The 16,276-nt window shown below is 33.7% G+C and overlaps 2 protein-coding genes and 1 long non-coding RNA gene across 4 annotated transcripts in view; all 3 read left to right on the top strand.

Annotated features, from left to right (window-relative positions):
- The window catches only part of LOC127805714 (receptor-like protein 56), a 122,438-nt gene that overhangs the window by 21,683 nt on the left and 84,479 nt on the right, over positions 1 to 16,276 (top strand). The window contains exon 11 of the mRNA XM_052342466.1: positions 11,119 to 12,973. Coding sequence (XP_052198426.1) covers positions 11,119 to 12,973 — 1,855 coding nt within the window. The remainder of the gene's footprint in view (positions 1 to 11,118; positions 12,974 to 16,276) is intronic.
- On the top strand, positions 2,798 to 8,212 carry LOC127805918 (uncharacterized). 2 transcript variants are annotated; one of them, XR_008024227.1, is made up of 3 exons: positions 2,798 to 3,365; positions 3,523 to 3,604; positions 4,731 to 8,212. It is a non-coding gene; the product is annotated as an uncharacterized LOC127805918 (long non-coding RNA). The 2 variants fall into 2 exon arrangements; XR_008024226.1 differs by having other exon boundaries at positions 4,743 to 8,212.
- The window catches only part of LOC127805903 (receptor-like protein 13), a 31,016-nt gene continuing 27,732 nt past the window's right edge, over positions 12,993 to 16,276 (top strand). Inside the window, exon 1 of the mRNA XM_052342747.1 lies at positions 12,993 to 13,114. The gene's annotated coding sequence lies outside the window, so the exon portion shown is untranslated. The remainder of the gene's footprint in view (positions 13,115 to 16,276) is intronic.

The raw sequence follows: 16,276 nt of genomic DNA on the forward strand, positions 1-16,276 counted from the left end.
TGATCGGGAAGAAAAAGGAAGGAAACCCATAGTTTTGTCATCATCGTCAAAGAAAGAGAGAAAACAAGAAGAAGTCGAGTTGATGCTATTAGAGATCATGAACTAGTTATGAGATCTAATGATTGATATACATAAAGATCAGGATTTGGGACAAAAAAGGGCTTTGAGATCATGATTTGGGAGGAAGAAGAACGAAACCCACTACCCCAGCACCACCGCCTTGTTGCCAAAGAAGGCGAGAAGTTTCGTGAGGAAATAAAGAAAATGAGAAAGAGATATATAAAATTGAAGACTATCGCTTGTCTTTTAAGCTAACCTTAAGGGTACCCGAGCGTTACTTATTGACATGGTTCAAACCTTTGATCAAGTAAAAGTTTTTTTTCCACTCCAACCCTTGTTAAACTACCCATTAGAGTTAATATAAAAATAATTTTATTATAAATCAATTTTATGAAAAAAAATTAATATTTACTCTGATCATCTCAAAAAAGCTTTTAAATACATAAATTAAAATTAAGTACATAAATTTTGGTTTGTTACACCCCATTATTTAAATAATTGGTTTGTTACATTCCAAACTCATTAAGTACATAAATTTTGGTTTAATTAGATTTAAATCATCTTATGAAAAAAGTTATAAATTAAAATTATAAAAATCGTCTCTTCACAACATGACATAAGAGTAAATGCTACAAAACAATCTTCTGATAACTCTCATAAAACAAAGGGTATTGTACATTAAAACATGCTGTACGTTCACATGTTAAAATAGATTCATTTGATGAAAAGAACTGAAGGCATCCGCCATCAACCATCTAAACCGGATAGATTGAGGTGTAAATTGCCAATTACAATGGTTTAAAGCCCGAAAAGTAAATGGAGCCAAGTGTTTGATATAATCATCGAGCTTAACCACTTGAGCTTCTAAAGCAACTAACCATTAGGAGGATTGATCTATTATATCACTATGAGTTATGGTCCTTTTTGAAGCTTGCATTTACTTTTTCTTTTTTATTTTGCAACTTGCTTAATTATATTGTCAATCTCATCTTAATTATATTAATTGCATAAAATGGAAAAATAGGGGTTCATATCTTATTATTTAAGCTCAAAGGTAGAATGATATGATTTTGATGATAATAAACATTATTTTATTAAAATAAAAATAAAAAATTTCAATCAGCTTAATGTGAAGAAGAAATGAGAATCATGGCTGAATAACTTAAGTCAACTGATATTTAATTTTAAATCAACTAAAGTAAGGTAGTAAGTAAGTATTTGATCTTGCATTAAGTCGATTTAAGTTAACCAAAATTTTGGTCTAGGATCTTAAGTCGACCAAGATTCAATATAAGTTGTGCAGCGCAATTACTGTTGGCTGCATCAATTCTCGTTTCCAATCATCGCCACTATTCCCACGCATTTTTTGATTATCGCGATCGATTGTCGATCTTCTCTTATGGATGACACTTCTTGCATCATCTCCTTCGGTAATAGTCTTCCCAATCGATGGTCTCTCTAATCATCCGTCTTCTTCTTCAGTCGCAACAATTGATCGTTTGTTTGACTAATTCATCTTTCCCGACTGACGATTCCTTCGCCTTTTTGCCTTCCACCACTGTCGACGATGGCCTCCACACCTTATGTCACCATCGACGCCTTTTTACCATCAATGCTGTCTGCCATAGTCACTGACTAGTTCATTTTTGTCATTATTATTTTTTATTTATGTGTATATATAAGTCTCACATATATTATTATTTTATAACAAATGACATGCCAAGTCAACTTGAATACAATCTCTCTAAATCGAATTTACATTACACCTAATTGAGTCAATTTGAATATAATTGCCAAGATTAAAAAAAATTGAATCAAATTATAAATTCGTAAAAAAAATTAGATTATTTTCATAATTTACCCTATTTCTAACGAATTTTTTCAATATTTTATTGTCATCATCTCATAAAAGACTCAATTTTTTTCACTCGTCTCTGCTCGTTGCTTCTTCATCTTTTTTCTCGCACGGAAACTGTCAAAACCAAACACAAACACGATCGCAATTGATCACTGACAGTTTTCTCGTTTCTCTTCTTCAACTCAACCATTGAGCAAACCAGTGTAATAATAGAATGGCCAAATTCATATTCCGAGCTGATCTGAACTTCTACTGTCTTTCACAGGACCCGCCTTCTAAAAGCTCAAATTTCAACTCTTTGCTCAAACGCAGTTGCTTACCTGCGTTCCCTTCGAGTTCACATATGAAATTCATGGTTTCTAGCAGCATCAAACAGAAGGAGAATGTTGCAGAAAGGGATCGAGACGCTAGGCTAGTTGTTCCCAGGCTGCGGGTCGATGAATTGGAGAAATCCGAGGGTGGACTGGGAACTGGAACGAGCTATGGTGAAGTGGATTCTAATTGGACTTGGCCCCCGTGGAAGAATCTTTCTGAAAGATAAACACCCACGGGCACTGTTGGGATGTGATATCCAACGAGTTTAAGGCGATATAATAAGATTGGGTTATAGATTTTAACTTGAAATTGGTAGATTTAAAGGTTCAAACTCACTTATAAAAAAATTCAATAAGATGGCTTAAATAAATTTATTTTATTATTTTAAAAAAATAAATTTGGTCCAGTTTCTCAAAACAAGAACAAAACCCCATTTTGCTTAGCTGTGCCATCTGAAGCCCATTAGACAGCCTATTATTCTGCTATGTCAAGCGCATTAGAAAGCCCATCTCTCAGCTCTGCAAGTCCAAGTCCATTACTCATTTGATCCAGTTGTTTTGATGCTGCTGGAGACTTGGTCGTTGCCATTCAAACCAGGTTTGTTTCTCCCCCTTTGTCTTCACTCTCATCTCATCTCTTTCGAAATCCTAGGGAGCCTATCTCTGTGATATGCTTCGATGGTTATCAAGATATATATCGTGTTTATGGGGGTGGTTTTTTGAACGGGCGAGAGAAAGAAAATAGAGAGAGTGAGAGAGTGACCGAAGAGGAGGAAAAAAACGAGTGATGTTCGTATTCATTTGGGTTGGGGTATTTTCTTCTGATTTGGGCAGATTTGGGATCGATCTGAGGGTTGGTTTTGGGTTTTCCTTGGGACCGATTCTTGGCTTAGCTTAGTGGGTCTTGGACCGATCGATCTGAGCCTTGAAGCCCCACCTTCAACTCCTCCATCGCCGGCGACAACAGGGAGTTCTTTTGCTGTTGTGCTTTTGGTTTCTTGTTTGGTTTGGTTGTTTTTAACTTACTGTTTTTCGTATTTTTTTCTAATCTAATCTGTGGTTTGTGGATTTTGCGAGGAATTTTCTTTACAGGCACAACCTCTCTGGCCTTTGTTATTTGCAACATGGATAAGGTAATTCCTTTAATTTCTGTTGGGAATTTCTTCGAACAGTTTGTTGTCTTTAGATACTGTTGGACAATTGGCTTGCGAAATATTTCTCTTTCCTCGATTGTTTATATCCCAACTGGTATAACTTTCACTTGTTTATGTTGTTTGCATCATGGATTAGGTGTTCTCATCCAAGTCCAGTGACTTAGCCATGGCTTTCAGGAGCAGCCCGTTCATCTCTGCCAACTTTGCTGTGTATTCATGTAAGATTCCCCCTGCATTTTTGACATAATTAAGTCTTTATCCTACAATATGGAGTTGACAACATGAATTCTATCTCACCAATCATTTCTAGGCAGACTAAGTGACAACTAATCAAACTACCCAAGGTGCAGTTTTTGCCGATTTGTGTTTCCTCATCATCTTCTTCTTAGGCAGACTAAGTGACAACAAATCAAAGATGGGTATTTGTTGGACACATCAAATGGCATATTAGATTTTAGAGATTTATTATGCTTAATCAAACAATGTGATAATTCAACTGACCTAAAGTTTTCTGGCCACAATCTGAGCTTTATTTGCTCTTCTGGGCTTACAACTAGATACAGCCAGTCCATTCAATCGAGAGTTTGATGATCAGAAAGAACTGAATCATTGCCATATCCTTCCATATCATCTACTTTTCTGGAGTACTTCTGTTTCTCTTCAAGTGGAAGTGCAAAGAAGTTTTCGGCAACTTCCCTCAGTTCATCCAAGAATTAATCTTTCAATCCATGATTTATTGCCTGAAATTAATCCCAACACCAACTGATCAGTAGGCACAAGATCTTGATTGATATTCCATCTCCGATTTCTTTCCTTGAGTTTATTTTCTTAATTGTTCTACAGTCAAATTGGCCTTAATGAACTTGGTGTTGTGTTCCTTCATCTACTGAAGAAGAAACAACGAAGTGTTCATGGAAGTTGATTAGAAGCATGTTAGATAATTAATTCTAATACCATTTTTTGTGTATCGCTGTGATATTGACTTGGGTCCGAGATAAAACAAGCATAGAATTAGATCCTATAGCACAAACACAAGATCAAAATTAGCTGACAGGTTTAACGTGATTCGACAAATTGACAACATTAATTGGTGAAAGAGAAACAAAATGCATTATAAAAGTGATAAAATACAATTTCACTCAACTCCTAAAACCACAAGCAACCAAGCTAACAATCTCCCTAAGAGATTCTTCACTCTAATTAATGTCCCCTTGCAATCTGATAATCAGTCTGCTGTATTCACAGAGAGAATAAGATAGGTTAGAAGTTTTGGATTGAGTATACAAGTGTATATCTGTCTATCATACTTTGGGATTAAGTGAACTGAATTTGAATTCAAGGCAGTCAACGCTGTAGATTGAAAAAATGGGTTCTGTTGATGAATCTGAACCGAAAGCAACCGCAAGAGCTGAGAGCAGATCGAAGCCTTCTGAGTTCTTCTTCTCTAGTCACTGATGGAGATGAGAGCAGGCCGAGATCAACGACTGGAACTTCCAGGGAAGGAAAGGCAGCTCCGCCACCAATATTGGCTCCATCTTCACCTTTGTAGATATATCTCTCCGGCAGCTCATGGTTACTGAGAAGCAGTTCATGGACTGGCTTAAACAGTGATTCTGCCATGGCCGCCTGAGAAGAGCTTCTGCTGTTGAAACCTGAAAGTTTTTAGCTGTTAGATATTATAATTGATTTTTCATTTTTGGGATCTCTTTGAAACTTGGTTTGGACTGGTATGCATCTCTCCCTCAAGTCAAAACAGCCTGCTATATAGTATGTATATACATATACATATATATATATATATTACTTCCAGATCCTTGATACGATTAATTGTATTAAATAATGATATCATTATACAATTTTTATTAAAATGGTTTAATATTAACAGTTTAGAAAATTATTGGGTCATTTTAGTTAGCATTCTCCTCCCCCCCCCTTAATTAGGCTTATTAATTTCTTCCCATAAATTAGGCTTCTTTGGTATCGAATCAATTGCTACTTTAAAAAATAAAAGTAAAAAAGAAAAATAATTCTATCAATATAGATGTTCAAGCAAGCCTAATTCTGATATATATCTGACAGTGAAATTGGGAACATATAAAAGAGAGATTAGGAATATTAATTAGACATGTTTGAAGCTCCCTATTAGCATATTGGTATAAAAAACCTTGGCAAGCAAGCACAGTATCACTATTAGTATATTAGTAAGTTGTTGGTTTAGATGTATCACTTAATTTCATGAATTTAAAAATTGATCAATTTTAAATTAGTGTATATTCTTAAGTTGAGGCTTGTAGTTTCATAAGCAGCAGTATTAAAATTGATACAAGGACTTTTCTTTTGAGTACAAGCTGAGAAATTAGCCTATCCTAAGTTCAAATTGTGTGGAGGTAAAGATTTTTTGTATTGCCAGGATGTTAGAACTTAATAAGAGTGTATCAGTTGCATTTAATTCCATCCATCCATCCATTTTATGTGTCAAAGATTTTAAGTATTTTGTTCGTACATATGATGCAATTTCTTCTTCATATCAACTCAAAGGAAATATCTCCACTCCCAACAAGACTGGCCCCTTCTCCGTCCTCCTTCATTCTTCTTTTCTTGATGCATCTTCTCAGCCATTTAATTCAAAAGCCCCATTTCTTAATTGACAAGATGGTCCATGAATAACAGCAAATTAATAGAGGAAGAAAGAGAAAAGAAATTTAGGTATAATGACTAGTATTTAGGTATAATCAAATGATTAATTCAAACACAAACACCCACTTAAATGCACCTCCTTAATTTGGACCAAATTAAATAGGTATAGAACTATATGTGAATAGCAATAGCAGTCATTTGGTCACAACAATGAAAAATACTAAAATATTCCGTGTTAGTTTTGATAAATAGATGGTGTTATTTTGGGTGTATGAATTTGGACTCATACTTTGATTTGTATCTTATCTCTCCCAAATGATAGATTACTATCATAAGTCTATTAGACATTATTGTATTAGCTATTACATATTAATCAATAACTAAATTAGTTTATATTGGGACCCATAATGAGTTTATCTGCTTGCATGTACTCCAACGTATGAATTAAGTTGTAAAGATTCCTATATTTCCAAGTCTTTCACTGTTTCCAAGTCTTCACCACCATTTCCAAGTCTTCTCTTACAAGACCAAGTCAATTTGTCTCCACTTGTCTAGTTTGTATTAGGATCCATGGTGAGTTTATCTGCTTGCACGTACTCCAACGTATGAATTAAGTTGTAAAGACTGCTATATTTCCAAGTCTTCACCACCATTTCCAAGTCTTCTCTTACAAGACCAAGTCAATTTGTCTCCACTTGTCTAGTTTGTATTAGGATCCATGATGAGTTTTTCTATTTGCACGTATTCCAACGTATGAACTAAGTTGTAAAGACTGTTGTATTTCCTAGTCTTCACTACCATTTCCAAGTCTTCTCTTACAAGTCCAAGTCAAAGTCAATTTGTCTCCACTTGTCTCTCTATAATTAGATCAAGGGAAAAGACCACTTCATAATGCTTTAAAGTAGAGATATAAAATAGAGCTAGCTTGATTCTTAAAACAAGAAAAAAGAGAGAACAAAAGCAAGTAAAGAGATATATATCTCGGTGAAAAATATGATAAGTACTACACCTCATTCTTTTTGGGTGTGGATGATGACGATGGTAATGTCAGTGTTGGTGAATGAAATGTGTTGTCGTGGGTGTTGGGAGCAAGAGAGGATGGCTCTGCTGCATCTCAAAGCTTCCATCAACTACCCCAATGGCAACTCTTTGCCTTCTTGGGTGGATAATAAATCATCCAATTGCTGTCAATGGGAAAGGGTTGAATGCAGCAACACTTCAAGCCGAGTCATTCAACTCTCTCTTAATCGAACAAGAGATTGGGAATCTAGAAAAGATTGGTATTTCAATGCTTCTTTGTTTCTTCCCTTTAAAGAGATCAAGACTCTTGAATTAAGCGACAATGCATTAGTTGGTTGGGCTGAGAATGAAGGTTTGTGGATTCACAAGTCTCTTATATACGTGTCTTATGATTTTTTCTTTTTAATTTTTCTATCTTGAATTTAAGAAGAAAGCATTTATTAATTTTACTTCTTGTGTAGGTTTTGAAAGACTTTCTGAATTGATAAATCTTGAAATTCTTGATTTGAGTTTTGACAATTCCAATAATAGTATTATTCTATAATTTGTTGGGGATTTGAGAATATTTGAGGTTTTTTTTTTTTTTTATGGTTGTTATAAGAGATGGTGTGTAAAGATCTAGTTTGATATGTAAAAATTAATCTAAAGTATTAGAAAAGTTTAGTTTTACTTGCCACCATTAATTGAGCCATTAAGTTTCAGTTAACTGAAGAACTTAAAGATGTCAAAAAAGTTGAGGTGGATTATTAAATGGATGTTTTATATAGAACTTTGGTTGAATCCAATCTTATTATATATAAATTTGATTAAGTTGACAAATTAGTTTATAAAGGATTGAATTAACTAAGAAACGGAGCTGGTGATGCATGCTTACTGTACACGCAAGCACTGCACAAGAGGATTTACATAAAATATGATATCGAAAATTCAAAATTGTGTAATGCAGGCCAGCAACTTCTTTGATGTTGCTTTAATTTGTTCAGCTGACTGCTTATATTTTGTCTTTGATTTTCTGCTTGTATGAGGCTGTTGTTGTTGGAAACTAATAACTTCGGTACTCTTTTGCTTTTTTGAGAGTTATAATTAACATTTGTATTCAATAATCTCTTTTATTATTCAGTTCTTATTTTTTGAAGTTTACACAAGACTATTTGCTAATTCTATCTCTTTTACAGGTTTTGAAAAGCTTTCTACGTTAACCAATCTTGAAGTTCTTAATTTGAGTTCAAACCAGATCAATAATTCCAGAATTCTAGAATTTATTGGTGGAATTCCATCTTTAAAGTCTCTATATCTTGGAAATAATAGATTGGGAAGCTTGGTTCATTTGACGAGTAAGTTTATTTCTATGATCAAATCCTACTTAAAGCAAATTTTTTGCAATATTAGATATCCTTTCAACAAAAAGTAGAGTCATGAGCTCTAATTTAGTTATTACACAAAATACTAATTGCAGCCACAGAATTTAGGGAACCTATTGACTTTAACAATAATATAGAAACATCATTTTTACTAGAAACATCAAACATGCCATTACTCTCTACAAGTACTGCACCAATTCCCAATGGATTCGTACTAATATAACAATCCTTGACCTATTGATTGTTAGGAAAAAATTTAAAATCCCTATAATACTTGTTGAAATTTAATGAGATATAAACAAAAGTAAACAAAGATTAGACTTATAAAAAAAAAATTAAAAAATATATAATATATGATTTTGTTGTTGACAACTACGTACAAGTTAAATGGATGTTTTAGAACTTTGGTTGAGTTCAGTCTTATTACATATAAATTTGATTAAGTTGACAAATTAGTTTATAACGGACTGAATTAACTGAAAAACGGAGCTGGTGATGCACGCAAGCACTGCCCAAGAGGATTTACATAAAATAAGAAGTCAAAAATTCAAAATTGTGTAACGCAGGGCAGCAGCTTCTTTGATGTTGCTTTAATTTGTTCAGCTGAGTGCTTTCGTGTGTATATATTTTGCCTTTGATTTTCTACTTATATGAGGCTGCTATTACTGGAAATTAATAACTTCGATGCTCTTTTGTTCTTTTGAGGGGAGTTGTAGTTAACATTTGTATTCAATAATCTTTTTTATTTTTCATTATTCATTTCCATTTCTTACTCCTTGAAGTTTGGACAAAACTATTTACTAATTCTATCTCTTTTACAGGTTTCAAAAAACTTTCTATATTGACCAATCTTGAAGTTCTTGATTTGAGTTATAACAGGATCAATAACTCCAAAATTCTAGAATTTATTGGTGGAATTTCATCTTTAAAGTCTCTAAATCTTAGATATAATAGATTGAGTAGATCGGTTGATTTGACAAGTAAGTTAAATTCTATGATCATATCCTTGTTAAATTATTATTTTGCAATATTAAATATTCCTTCAATGAAAAAGAGAGTTATAAGCTTTAATGCTTCTTTGTTCTAATGCTTCTTTGTATATTGGTATTTTAATGCTTCTTTGTTTTTTCTCTTACCCGAGACTTTTCGATGTTAATTATAACTCACAAGTGGATTGAGTTAAGAATAAAAATTTTATGATTAATATGTTTATTATCTTTCTTTTATGCTTAATTATTGAGATTTTGAAGTTTCAGCCATAGCATTGAGTTTTGAGATAAAATATAATTTAATTTTGAAATCAATGAAAGTGTTTGTAATACATATATAGTAGGATAAATATTTTGAGTAATAAATATAAAATGTTGAGTAAAATGTATATAAAACAGCTATTTTTTCACTATATAACCATTTCGTAAGGCATATAGATCTTTTTCTAGGTATCACTGTGCATATATATGTGTGTACTGTGCAAAGAGAGATATTTTGTTATATTTAATTAATATATCATGGAAATACATTTATTTTTTTGTGAAATGAGGCTTTACAAATTTTAATTTTTGTGCATAATAATTTTAAATTTATAAATTATGCCTCCATTGTACAAAATTTCTGAATGTGCCACTTTCAATGCCATCATTCAAAAATATAAAAGAATCCACCTACGCACGTGCACCTAGAGAACACATATGTTTATTTGAAATTGGTATTGCTCAAAGCTATATTTTCATCTTTCCTCTTAGTTGAGGATTTTAAGGTTATTTTCGTATTTTAATTTCAAAATTGATAATTAATTGAACAGGTCGGAACCAAGAATCAAAATTGACGAATCTAGAAGTTCTTGATTTATCTTATAATTTCGTAACCAACATCATATGGTCTTCTTTAAAAGGATTTTCTTCGTTGAAAATATTGGATTTATCTTGGAACTACATGAATGAGAATATTTCTACTCCAGGTACGTAACTCTCTATTAGAATTTAGCAATAAAATCATTATCATTGTATATCATGTGGCTAAAATAATGAAAATGCAATTACATTCTCCAATGTGCTATGCTCCAAACCTAATGTATACTATTCCCAATTTCATTATTTAATGAACTTATAATAAAAATAATTTCCAATTCATCTCTTGAGTTAAACTATCCCTTAACAATTGCTTGGCACAATTACAGGGATCAATACAAATGAGCATGCATTTGATATATTAATAAAAATAATCAAAAATTTTAATTACTAAAAATTTTGAATAGTGTTTTCCTCATTTTTAGATCTTTAGCTAAAACATAAATCTTTCTTATCACATTCTCATTATACATTTGTTCAATGTTTTCCTCATTGTACAGACTTAAAAAACGTGAGTCACTTGGAAGAATTGTACTTGGATGGTTCTGCCCTACCTAATGATTTTCTTTCAAATATTGGTGCCCTGACATCACTTCAAGTTTTGTCATTGACTTGGTCAGGACTTATTGGGACCTTGCCCTCTCATCAAGGTAAAGAAAACAAAAGATAATTTTTTTTTTTATTTAACAAATTAGTAATCTGACATAAATAGAGAGAGATGTTTACATGTTATTCTTGATAACTGTCTAACTCACTTTCTTTTTCCCAAGGGTTGTGTGAATTGAAGACTCTTCAAGAGATTGACTTGAGCTCTAATGGACTAGGGGGTCAGTTGCCTTGGTGCTTGGAAAACTTGACATCTCTTAGGTTTCTAGATATCTCTGGCAACCAATTTAAGGGGAACATTGCATTGTCTCCTCTTGCCAATATCATATCCTTAGAATATCTTAGGCTTTCAAATAACAAATTTCTAGTCCCAATCTCATTCAAGTCATATTACAACCTCTCCAAACTTACGGTCCTGGAAAGTGTCAACAACATACTTTTGGAAGAAGAGGACATTCTTGGCTCAACCCCAAGTTTCCAATTGCTTCAAGTCCATCTTTCTAGTTCTGAACATGGGAGAAACACTCCCATTTCTCTACCCAAATTTTTCTACTATCAAAATCAACTCGAAATGGTTGAGCTCTCTGGATTTGATTTTGGAGGAATATTCCCAAGGTGGTTGTTGGAGAATAATACTGGACTACTAACACTTACCTTGACAAAGAATTCAATTTTTGAACCTTTTCAATTGCCCTCGTCTCCAATGACAGAACTTGTAACATTAGATATCTCCAACAATAATTTCTATGGTGTCATCCCATACAAGATTGGTAGTTTTTTCCCCAAGTTAAAATTGCTAAACATGTCCAGAAATAACTTTGAAGGCGTGATTCCATCTTCATTAGGTGACATGACCTCTCTATATATTCTAGACTTGTCAAATAACCAATTATCCAGTAAAATTCCTGTACACTTGGCAATGGGTTGTAGCTTCTTGGAAGTGCTGAAACTATCAAGCAACAACTTGACAGGCCCTATACTACCCCCTCAAAATAACTTACCAAACTTATGGCTGTTGTATTTGGATGATAATAAGTTCACAGAAATCCCACACTACTTATCCAACAGTAGTGGCTTGAAAATGTTGAATCTTATTCATAATCATCTTGAAGGTGTGTTTCCTCTTGAGTTTTGTCAATTTGATGGACTACAACTATTGGATCTTTCTGACAACAATTTCACTGGGACAATACCATCTTGCTTCAATGTGGAAGACCTAAAGCAAATTCAACTGTCCAATAATAGGCTAAATGGACCATTTCCGGAGGTGTTCCATCAATTAATGAACAACATAAAAATGATAGAACTTTCAAATAACCATTTTAATGGCAGCATTCCACATTGGATCGACAGTCTTTCCTGGTTAAGCATTCTTATCTTGAAAAATAACCACTTTGAAAGTAATATCCCAGATCAGATTTGCCACTTGTCTAGATTAACCTTGATTGATCTTTCTTCCAATAAGTTTTCAGGCAACATTCCTAGTTGCTTGAATAATATCCCATTTGATATAGAAAAGGAATTAGAACCGTTCATACCTTCAACCAGTCAAATTATGGAAGCACCCTTGACGCCTAACCTAAAGATTTATAGTCATCGTGGTTACTCAATGCTTGTTACCAGCATAGATGACATCTTGTCCGCAAATCAAGCATTTTTCTTATCACAAGTGGAGTTCACAACCAAAGGAATGGACTTGCCCTTCACAGGAGAGCCTCTGTCCCTTTTTTCAGCAATTGATCTCTCCAACAACAAATTAGTTGGCCACATACCACCTGAAATTGGCAGCCTTAGCAAAATCAAAGCACTGAACCTCTCCCACAACAACTTGATTGGAGGAATCCCAACAACATTTTCCAAGTTACAGAATATAGAGAGCTTGGATCTTTCTCACAACAACTTGGATGGGAATATCCCTTCTCAACTTACTAGTCTATACTCACTGGGGACGTTCAATGTGTCTTACAACAATTTCAGTGGAAGGATACCTCAGGCAACAAACCAATTTGGAACTTTCGACTCAAGTAGCTATATTGAGAATCCATTTCTTTGTGGAGAACCATTACCAAATAATTGCATAGATTCGCCTCCATCAGTTCCATCAGCCAATAATAATGCAAGTGTGATATCTAACTTTATTGATGTGGACACTTTTTATATGAGCTTTGCAGGATCTTACATAACTATTTTACTAGCTATTGCGGGAATTTTGTATATAAATCCACATTGGAGACGGGCATGGTTTTATGTTATTGAGGTTTTCATCACCTCTATCTACTACTTTGTTGTGGATAGTATGTGGAGAATGAAAGTTGGTTTCCTTCGTAGATATTGATAATCACCCTGGTGAAGTAATAGTAGTGTTGTGTGTATATCCTACTAAACTTCTTTCTTAAGTAGTTTGTTGTTATAATAATGTTATCAATGCACTTGTTGTTAGTATGAAATAGGCCCTCATAAATTACTTTATGTCTTAGTTTGTTGTTGCCATACTATTACACGTTTAGGATGTAAGTGTGATTGTTGATGACAAAGAACAATATTGGAGCCAAATTTGGAGCTTCAAAATCAAAGAAGTCCTAGATGTTCTTGTAGTGCTTGCTCTTGTCCTGCTCGATTTCCATTCATATTCGAATTTAACCTACACATACTTTTAAAAAAAATATTTCTTTTTATAATAAATATTTTTTTGCCAAAATTATTGTGAAGAAAATATGATAAAAATGATGAAGTAGTTAGAGTTTTTATTAGAATATCAAATGCTTGATGGGTTATTCATTTTGCACCCAGTTCTTGTACAGCCTTCAATTTCATAGACCAAAATATTAAAGTTAAAAATAAAAATTGATAAAAAAAATGATATAATCCTTGGTTGAGGGCAACTTTCAAATTACTTAAAATACCAATACTATATGCCTTAAGTGGATGAAGTCATCACAAGCGTAGGGTATATAAAATTTTTACAGCTTGAATTTGTCACTAATCAGCCAAGTCTTAATTTAGTTGTAGATTTATCCACTTTCCAACCACCTAAATATGGTAAAAAGTCTTTACAATGAACACATCCTATGATTCTAAGCTCCTCTACTCTTAAATGCCACGAAGCCAACACTGCATCAAAATATCCTTTACCTATTTGTTCTCTTAATTATCTTGAAACCAAACCAACAACATATCAGCAAGCATGTCCTTATGAGGAATGGTAGCATGCCATGCGTGATGAAATTCATGCATTGCATATCAATCAAACATGGTCCCTTGTCTTGTCCCCATAGTTCTGAAAGGCGCGAGGCGCAAAGGGTCCTGGAGCTTGAGGCGCGAGTCGCACGAGGCGAGGCGCGCCTTTTCGAAGCGAGGCGTACCTTTTAGAAAAAAAACTAAAAATCTTGTAAAATCATAAAAAACTATCAAATTATCAATAATAACACATGCATATCATTAATGTTTCATTATTTTCAAATTCTAAACTAACAACATCAAAGTTAATTCATTCATCATACAATTTTTAAACTAGAAATATTATCAAAGTTCAAACTTAAAGTCTCAAACTCAAACAAGTACCAACCATCGTGCAAAGTTCTAAACAAACATATAAACACTACAAGTCCACAATCAATAAAGAAGTTTTAATCATCATCATCATCATACCCTTCACCAAATTGAAAATCATCTTACGGTGCCATATTTTGCTCATCCCTGATTCCCTGTTATTTTTCTTCTTTTGCATGTACTCTCCAATCTCTTGTTTTATTGATGGAGGACATTTTGGAATAGCTTTAGTATTCTCCACAATCAATAAACACTACAAGTCCTCAATCAAGAAAATGCTTTCATTTTGAAAAATGCTATTTTTCTAGGTCTGGAAGATTAGCGCATTTTTTCTAAGTCTGGAAGATTAGGGCATTATAAGGAGACATATAAGAAAATATTTTCATTTTGAAAAACTAACTCCCGGTATTTTGATAGTTAATATTCATTGTTGTTAAAATAATTTTTAATGAATTTTTCAAGAAATAGTAGGTATGTATTTTGGGGGTGGTAAAATCGCTAAATCCTGAATTTGTACTAAAATTAAAATTCTATTTTCTTATTGTTATGGATTTTGATTTTTTAGATATTTTTATTGAATCCAAATGGGGGGTACTTTCTTATTTACATTTATGTATTAAAGTAAATGGAAGGTAAAATATAAATAAAAGAAAATGTGGACATTTACTTAAACTAAAGAAATGTAAATAAGTAGTGATGTATACATGATGAAACTGAGAAGAGGGGATGCTGGAGAGGAGAGAAAGAAATGATGCAGGCAGGATGCAGGCGCGGTTTTCATGAGGCGCGCCTCAGCGCCTCACCTTGCAAGGCGAGCGCCTTGCAGAAACCACCTCGCCTCAGCCCAGGCGAGGCGCCAAACTGGCGCCTTAAGGCGCCTTGCGCCTAGGCGCGCCTTTAATAACTATGCTTGTCCCTCTGCCAACTAAATGCAATCTTAAAATCTTGCTGCTAAAGATTACAGTCAAAAGGCTATGATTGAATTTTATGAAATTTTTAGTCCTATTATTAAAGCTACAACAATTCACACTGTACTTACCATAGTTTGATGTGTTAAATGTATTTCTTCATGGGTCACTAAATGAGGACATTTACATGGCACAACTGACATATAAATGTTAACTAGACATCCCTTAAATTTTTATTTTTAGTAGCTTTCCATTCGACCTTTCTGATCAAACTATAAAAGCCGGTTTACCTTCTTTGATTCTCTTTATAATTACAAAACCAAACAAAGATAAATTTTTACTCTACAATTTGTCTCCCAATCACCTTCCTTTCTCATCCCTTTATCTTCCTCACGTTCTCTTCTCTATGTTAGATCCTTTACCTCTTTAAATTCTTTCTGATCTCTGCAAGCTATTCACTATGCTAGTGGTTATTTTGAAATAGATTCCACTGTGACCTTCCAATTTCCTTTTCTTTTTTTGAATAGATAAAGAGTTGATTGAAACTCATGCGGGTGGTAGCTGGGTAGAATAGGTATAATCCATAAGAACATTTTCCTTTCAGGAGGATTCGGCATGCATTTGTTGGCTATTTGCAGTAATGGTTCTTTGCCCATGCGTCATTACAGTAAAGGGCACCTGGTTGCCTACCTGGATTCAGGTGTATGGCTTATGCTTCATCAGGTTTCTCCAGACTTGTCAAGGATAGGAGTTGGGAGAGAGCCACCTTAGTCACCCCCTATTAACCCTCTATCATCAAGGAAAAAAAGAAAAACTATCATCTGTTGACCTGGCAAACTGTGGAGCTGCATGATTCAGGATGCCCTTTAATCTGTCTGCTTTTACCACTTTCTTTGGATAATTTTGTTTTCTAGTGCTTCATTTTGACTTTAAAATTTTGTTTAGCCTTATGTTAGGTGAAC

This window comes from Diospyros lotus, chromosome 7 (genome assembly GCF_014633365.1).
Source record: "Diospyros lotus cultivar Yz01 chromosome 7, ASM1463336v1, whole genome shotgun sequence".
In the NCBI taxonomy this organism is placed as follows: Eukaryota; Viridiplantae; Streptophyta; class Magnoliopsida; order Ericales; family Ebenaceae; genus Diospyros; species Diospyros lotus.